Source organism: Sipha flava, unplaced genomic scaffold (genome assembly GCF_003268045.1).
Source record: "Sipha flava isolate LNK unplaced genomic scaffold, YSA_version1 18478_pilon_pilon, whole genome shotgun sequence".
Classification (NCBI taxonomy): Eukaryota; Metazoa; Arthropoda; class Insecta; order Hemiptera; family Aphididae; genus Sipha; species Sipha flava.
This window is the reverse complement of record NW_020272308.1, coordinates 505-8,244: the sequence shown is the minus strand read 5'-3', so window position 1 is coordinate 8,244 and position 7,740 is coordinate 505. Positions and strand designations below refer to the sequence as shown.

The 7,740-nt window shown below is 31.5% G+C and overlaps 1 protein-coding gene across 1 annotated transcript; it reads right to left on the bottom strand.

Moving 5' to 3' along the window:
* Positions 1-4,169: 4,169 nt before the first annotated feature.
* LOC112681055 lies at positions 4,170-7,384 on the bottom strand. Its single transcript, XM_025551314.1, has 5 exons — positions 7,061-7,384; positions 6,791-6,926; positions 6,591-6,693; positions 4,747-6,331; positions 4,170-4,184 (listed from the first exon to the last, which is right to left on the bottom strand). Exons 4-5 carry the CDS (start codon positions 5,782-5,784, stop codon positions 4,170-4,172), a joined length of 1,053 nt encoding a protein of 350 aa, XP_025407099.1. The 5' UTR covers positions 5,785-6,331; positions 6,591-6,693; positions 6,791-6,926; positions 7,061-7,384.
* Between the last annotated feature and the right edge of the window lie 356 nt (positions 7,385-7,740).

Below are 7,740 nucleotides of genomic sequence, written 5' to 3'. Positions count from 1 at the left end.
AACATTTCATTCGGCACGGCTTCAATTTCCTGACGAATGGAATTCTTAAGGTCTTCGAGTGTGCGATGCTTGTTGATGTACACTTTTGATTTTAAATATCCCCACAAAAAGAAGTCACATATCGACAGGTCGGGTGATCGAGGGGGCCAGTGAACATCGCCAAATCTCGAAATCACATGTCCTGGAAACATTTGTAAAACTACTGCCATGGATGCTCTCGCCGTGTGAGCTGTGGCACCATCCTGCTGAAACCAAATGTCTCTCATGTTCACTTGACGCCTTTCAAGTTCTGGACGAAGGAAGTTGTTTAACATTTCAACGTAGTGAGCTGATGTAACAGTAACTGCAATTCCTTCTTCTTCAAAAAAATAGAGTCCAACAATCCCCAACTTTGAAATGCAGCACCACACTGTTACCTTTAAACTGTGCAGAGGTCTTTGGTGTAACTGTTGTGGGTCCTCAGATGCCCAATACCGACAGTTTTGAACATTGGCGTAACCGTCCAGATGAAAATGTGCTTCATCACTCATGAAGACTGTAGCATCGGGATCTTCCGTAAACGTTTCATCCATTATGCGACAAAACTCTCTGCGCTGGACAAAATCCCCTTCATTAAGCTGCTGGACGATCATTATTTTGTACGGATGGAACTTGAGGTCATCATGTAAAATGCGGTGAAGCGAACGACGTGACATACCCATCGCTACTGCATGTCGTCTAGTCGATCGTCTAGGACTAGCAACCATTGCCGTTCTGACTCGGTCTACATTTTCCGGTGTACGAACTGAACGGGGAAGACCAGGTGGTTTCTTTTTCATCACAGAACCAGTACTTCTAAACGCTGCAACCCATCGGAGTACGGTATTTCGATCAGGCACTGCACCATGACGTCCAACTCTAAAATATTGACGAAAAATACGTTGCACTGTGATTACAGAATCATTGTTTCTTAAAAACTGCTCTACAATGAACACACGATGTTGTACGCTCCAACGCTCCATGGCGACTGAAACGGCATTGCATGGGCTGTCTGCTAACATTCATTCAAGGTCAATACCCCCTCCCGTCGCCGCGTACTAGCGGTTCGAAAAACATGCGTTTCCTCTGCACCACCTTGTATAAGCGAACTCTTGAAGATCAATACTTGCCAGCCCCAACTTTGTTTTGATCTGTTCTCGTTCCAACTCGCACTGTTGCGTCAGGAGATTTCTGTATAGCGCCTCCATGTTTGCCCTTCCACTGATATCCATATACATTAGCTTGTTATTGATGTAGGCTGTCATGTCCATGTTGACGGGGTCTATATGCGTCCGAGTGAACCGGGTTATAGAATAATTGTCAACGACAATATATAATCTTGGATGTTCAGTCCTTAGTGCCGGGTACCCACAGGTTGTCGTTACCTAGTCAACCTTGAGAGCAAACAAGCTGTCTTCGTTCTTCACAATATTAACCTCCCTTTCATAGCTACTAGAGACAGGGTTGTTGTATGTTACACGACTCATAGGACCGCTGTATAACACGTCATACTTTCCACTCTCACATTCGGTGAGTCTGTTCGCATCCCAGACTATTATCGTGGTCCGTTGATGTACGGCACGACACACGGTGTAGAAGATAGTGAATCGTAATACAAAAAAAAAAACAACGGTGAAGGCGGTACTGGCCGGTGGCCTTATATTACTTGCACAACACTAACAAAATAACAATCGGAGGTGAAGTAACAAAGGGGCGGCGGTACAGGACGCGCCGAAATTAACAAAGCGTCAAAAAAAAAAAAAACTAGGTATCAAAGAATAAAACAAAGTTGAGTGTAATTTACAGAGAGTAAAAGACGTAAGAAAAAATGTCGGCGTATAGGTCCGTTCAGGAGTACGGTGTTCTAAGAACAACCCGACCGGATCGGTTGGGTCGTATTCCGTGCGGGCGTCGTCGCGACCGTTCGCGTCCCCTGTTCATCGATGGATGGTGGGAGGATGGGTGTCGCGGCGGCGCCGCGTTCCGCGGTCTGGTGGTTGACGAGAGAGACACAAGCGCGGTCGGCGGCAGACGTTTCGATAACGGCTGCCGCGCGGGTCCGCGTCACTATGACCCCTTCATGACGTACCTTGCTCCTGACGGATGGGTCATCTTATTGTCTTTTATTGAGCCTACCATCATTCCATCTGTCATTATTATCAAAATTTTAGCTTGAACAACAACATCTTTCCAACTCCTATTCGCAACCGAGAAGAAAGTCCTGGTGCATTTACCATCGGGGTGTACTTCTCCTGTCACCGTTCTGTCGATTCTTAATGTACTATTAGCTTCTAAAGGTGTTACCATATAGGAAGTCCCAGGGTTGTAAGTTCTTGTGGCATGCATTTGCCTACATCTGTCAGGGCTCTGGATATCGAAACTGTCAGACTCCATCCTGGACAGTCTGCATATCGATGAAGGTCGAGCTTCGTATCACTAGATAGCTGATCAAGACAAAGAAGCTCTGGTAAGGTAAAAGAATATTTTCTTTTCTTTGGATAAGTTTGCCATGAGGAACAGGTAAAGAATGAGATAATTGTAAATAATGTAATATAATTTTAATGAGATAAATTTATATAATATAAAAAATGAACATAATATTTTTATTTATCATCTTCATCACACGGAGAATGATTATGCATGTTACGACAGTTAAAACTTTAAATTCTTAAACTTAAATTTATTAGTAACATCGTTTATAAAATTAGTACCTTTACTTAATAATAAGAAAGTACATTTGCTTGAAAATTTTCCTTTTTACGAAAAGATCAATCTTCATTAAGCCAATTACTTAATACTAAAGTACAATAGAAACATTGAATTGAATCTCTAGTTTTACTGAAAAATCCTGCTTCAGATAATTGTAATATTTCAGGTAAATAAGTTGGAAATTTATCGACTGATTGTAACTGTTTTGTAAAACTTACATACTGAGGATATTGAATACTTAAACAGTTTTTAACTGACTTTAATAATAATTCATTTTTTTTTTTTTAATGTGTGATATTTAATATTCAAGATTCCATTATTGAAATGTACATGAAACATATATAATTTTCAATTTTGTTTGTTAATATTTTTGATCACAGACATTTTGATTTTGGATCAGATGTAAAACGTGTGAGAATATCTTACACGATAACATGCATTTTTTTATTAATATTAACATCTTTACATCCACATAGGTTAGACGTTATTAATTTAATTGAACATTCAGCCTGTTTCCATCTAAGATTAAAAAACATAAATAAAAGTATATAAATACATTATTGTATAAATACAACCTAACCTAACAAGGCGTAGGCGTCTCTTGGGTCTGCCATAGAGTAAGAAAAGCATTCTCCTCTTCCTCGGCGCGCATTATTGTGTACGTTGTAACTTGGCACATGATTCATGGTGTTGAATACAAATATCCGTTTATCTAGATAATTATTTCAACTTGACTATTCTCTATTCTGACTCGAATTGAATTGATTTGGTTTGATTTGGTTTGGTTTGTTTGAGTAAACTTTCGTTTTTCTTCAACTGGTTCTAATAGTACAGTTGTTTTCCAAGTTTACTTTGCTTATAAATTCAATTTATAAGGATCTTGCACTAAATATCTCAGTATAGTTTCAAAATGTCATATACCGTGTCCAAAGTAGGGATATAAGGTAGGTCCCTATCTTTTGGTAAAGATAATCTAATGTCTTGAAATTGGTCAAGTAATTCTTAATATAATAAATATATATAAAATAATAACACATTATAAATATATAATATAATTTACAGTTTAAAAACAAATATTATAAAATTATAAAACAGTATATTATTTATTTAATAACATATATATTGTAGGTAAGTACAGCTTTGCAGCTTTAAACAAAACTAAAAAAAAAATCAAAAAATTAAAAAAAAAATCAAAAAGTCAACACCACGATAAGCCAAGACGAAGGCGATGACGAATTAGTGTAGTATCGACATGATACAAACCTCGAACCCATGACATATATTGATCACTGACAATAGATTCGCCATGAAATCTTTGCGCATCTAAAGCGCGAACAATAATTTTTCGTAGGTCATACAGCTCATTTACATTCATTAAACGTATATGAGAACATTTTACGTGTAATGGCTTGTTTATGCGAGGACGAACTACGGCAACAGGTCTATGCGGCATATCCCTATAAATTTAAACAATTAATTAATATAATTAAAGCTTTAATTATAGCTATAAAAAAACGTATTTTAATATTTAGATATAGATTTTAATTTATAATGACCGTAAGCCATAGTGTTAATACCGTCATTCATTACGTATCTTTTATCGTCATCTGCATTTAAAACTAATTTATTAGTAGTTTTTGAAAAAACTATATGTTTATTTGATTGAATATAATTCATATCACGATATGCAATTTTTTTATCAACCGATTTATGTTGAATGTGTGCATTTAGTACTTCAATGTATTCATCAATTTTTAAATGTTTATCAATTACGTATTTTTTAGTACCTTTAGCTTTTTTAATTACTTGATCACCTACACTATACGCATAGAGCTTTGGTCGTAATGTAATAAATTCTAATATAATACGGCCTTTTAACTCATCTTTGAAGAACCCGGGCTGATTTTTTCGATCTTCGCTATAACAATAATGGTTTTTAGGAAAATTTGATGTGTCGAAATATGAAAATAAATCGTTTTTAATGTCTTTAAAAAAATTTTCTGTTTTTATTTCATAAACAAGAGAATCAGTATCTGTATAAATAATATTTAATTTATTTTCATATTTTTTTTTCATTACGTTATAATGAAAATTATAAATAATTGTTTTAGAAATATCTAATATAGCAAACCCTACATAAATCGGTTTATCGAATTTAAATGTTTCTTTATGCATGTAAACTGCCATTAAATCTTTTGAATATATCGTTCTGTCTTTAAAAAAAGGTTTCCTCATTAATTTATGTGCTTTCTCTTTACTACTAACTAATTTAATTGACATTCGTTTCCTTACATTTTCCATACATTTTCCAAAAACGCTATTAACTAATAGTTTCCAAAACTGTCTTTCAAATTCATTTTCAGATTTAGCTCTCATATTAGTACAAAGTTCAACATATGATGCCATCCATTTAGACTGCTTAAAGCGGATTATTCTATGAACTTTTGTTACATTTATACCATTAGCAATAGCTTGTTTCAAATTTCTATAATGAACCACATAATTTTTCTTCGGAGTTAATGTTGTGAGAAGTTTTTTCACTTTAGAATTTGGTGGATAAGTATTATGAGGTAAAAATGGGAATTCGTTATGTATTTTATGTAAGGATTTAGAATAATCAGTATCTACCTCTAGAATATATCCATACTCAGAATTATCGTCAATTTTTGTTACATCTAATGTTAAATTTTCAAACCATTCAAAATTCTGATAGGGTAGTGCAGAAAGCATAGACTTTCCATAAAGATTTACACAGTCTAAATAAGCTATCCACGTATTCGGTTTATTTTCATTAAAATCAACATTTTCAATATTTGGTATATTAGCCTTTACATATCTTTTAACCGACTGACAAATACCTCCTCGTATCCCTTCTTCTAACATAAGTTGCATATTATAACATTTAAGACGTTCTAATTTAACCTCTGTATGTTTCAACATGCATTCGAATGCGAATCCTGGTGCAGTTATAAAATGAGAAGCATCTAATTTAAAGGTTTGTAAACAAAGATCTCTAAAATTGTCGAACACATCTACAAGAATACAAACATCACACATTAAATATAAATTACTGTACTCTAATAAATTGTTTATATTAAATACCTTCCAAACCTTCTGCGCATGTAAATAATCTTCATCACTAACATTTTCGTCTTTTAACGAATTATAAAATTCTTGTCTCGAGGGTAGACAAGTATCATTTAATTTACTTAAATCAGAAATATATTCGTAAGGAAAAAACACCTTTCCGAGTAACTAAATCTAAAGATGATTTAGAAAATATTTTCATAGTTTGTTTAAATCTTGTTTTATCTTCAGATAAATTTTTTGCTAAATCACATAAAGATTCTGACATAAAACGATAAGTATCTATAAATTTAATACTAAACTTAGGTGCAACTGTTTTACTAAATGATATATATTTTTCACAAGAATTTGGTATTATATAAATATCTTTATCATTACGACCCAGTTCTTTAATTATGAAATGACTATCATAAGCTAAATTATGGAAATAAATTGGTACAAAAGAAACATTCAATTAACCCATCTCCAGTTACACCCATTCGAGTTTTCTTAGAAATCGTTCTTCTCATCATTTTAACTATATATAAAAAAAAAAAAAAATTATTTATTTTTTTAGTTATTTTAGTTATTTTAATATGATTTATTTTTAAGTTATATTTTTTCTGTATTTAAAAGAAAATAATAATAGTTTATATGGTTTTAATAATTTAGATTTTTTAAAAAACTTCTATGGATTTATGCAAAAATTAATTGTTAATAAATTATAAATTATATAATATATATATATATATATATATATATATATATATATATGTATATATTATAAATAAACTTACGTATTTTAATAAGAGTTCTTTCTGAAGATATTTTCCTTATTTTCGTCAACAATTTTTACTAAAATACTATTAGCTTCTACTCATGAATATGTTCTGTTATATACTAAAAATAATTTAATAGATATTGAAAAATTACTAAAAAGTAATAATATGATAATGGTAAAAATAAAAAGAATAAAAAATAAAAAAATAAAACTTACGTATTTTGATAAGAATTCCTTCTGATATTATAAATAAACTTACGTATTTTAATAAGAGTTCTTTCTGAAGATATTTTCCTTGTTTTCGTCAACTATTTTTACTAAAATACTATTAGCTTCTACTCATGAATATGTTCTGTTATATACTAAAAAGAATTTAACAGATATTGAAAAATTACTTAAAAGTAATAATATGATAATGGTAAAAATAAAAAAATAAAACTTACGTATTTTAATAAAAGTTCCTTCTGATATTATAAATAATATTACGTATTTTAATAAGAGTTCTTTCTGAAACACTATTAGGTTCTACTCGTGAATACTTTCTGTTACATACTAAAAAGAACTTAACAGACATTTAACAATTACTAAAAAGTAATAATATGATAATGGTAAAAAAAGTAGGGTTGAGATGATCATACATCAGGACTGTAATCAATTATTTCATATATGTTCATGTTATACAATTCGATACCTAGAATACTAGGACTGTATGTGAGTTCACTTTCGTAAACAAACTATTTAAAAATGAATTATCATATCCTAATAATAATATTTACGGGTTGAGCATTTAGCATTGATCAGAAGTAGACTGATAATTTTCTTTTTTATAAAATGTATTATTCGTCGTCTATATATAAATAATGTGATATTAATTAGTATAATTATTAAAAAGATTTTACGCGAAAACAATAAGTTGTTTTCCTTCTTTTACCATAATAATGTTAAATCGATAATAAAATAAATTAATATTAAAATTACATCAGTTTTTTACGTCATTGAAATTTTATATAAATACGGGTTGAGCATTTAGTATTAATCAGAAGTAGACTGATCATTTTCCTTTTTACATAAATTATTATTCGTCGTTAAATAATTAATGCAATACTGATTACTACAAAAAGCTTATAAAAATATTCAGTGTTAAAACTTGTATCATTGAGTCAAAA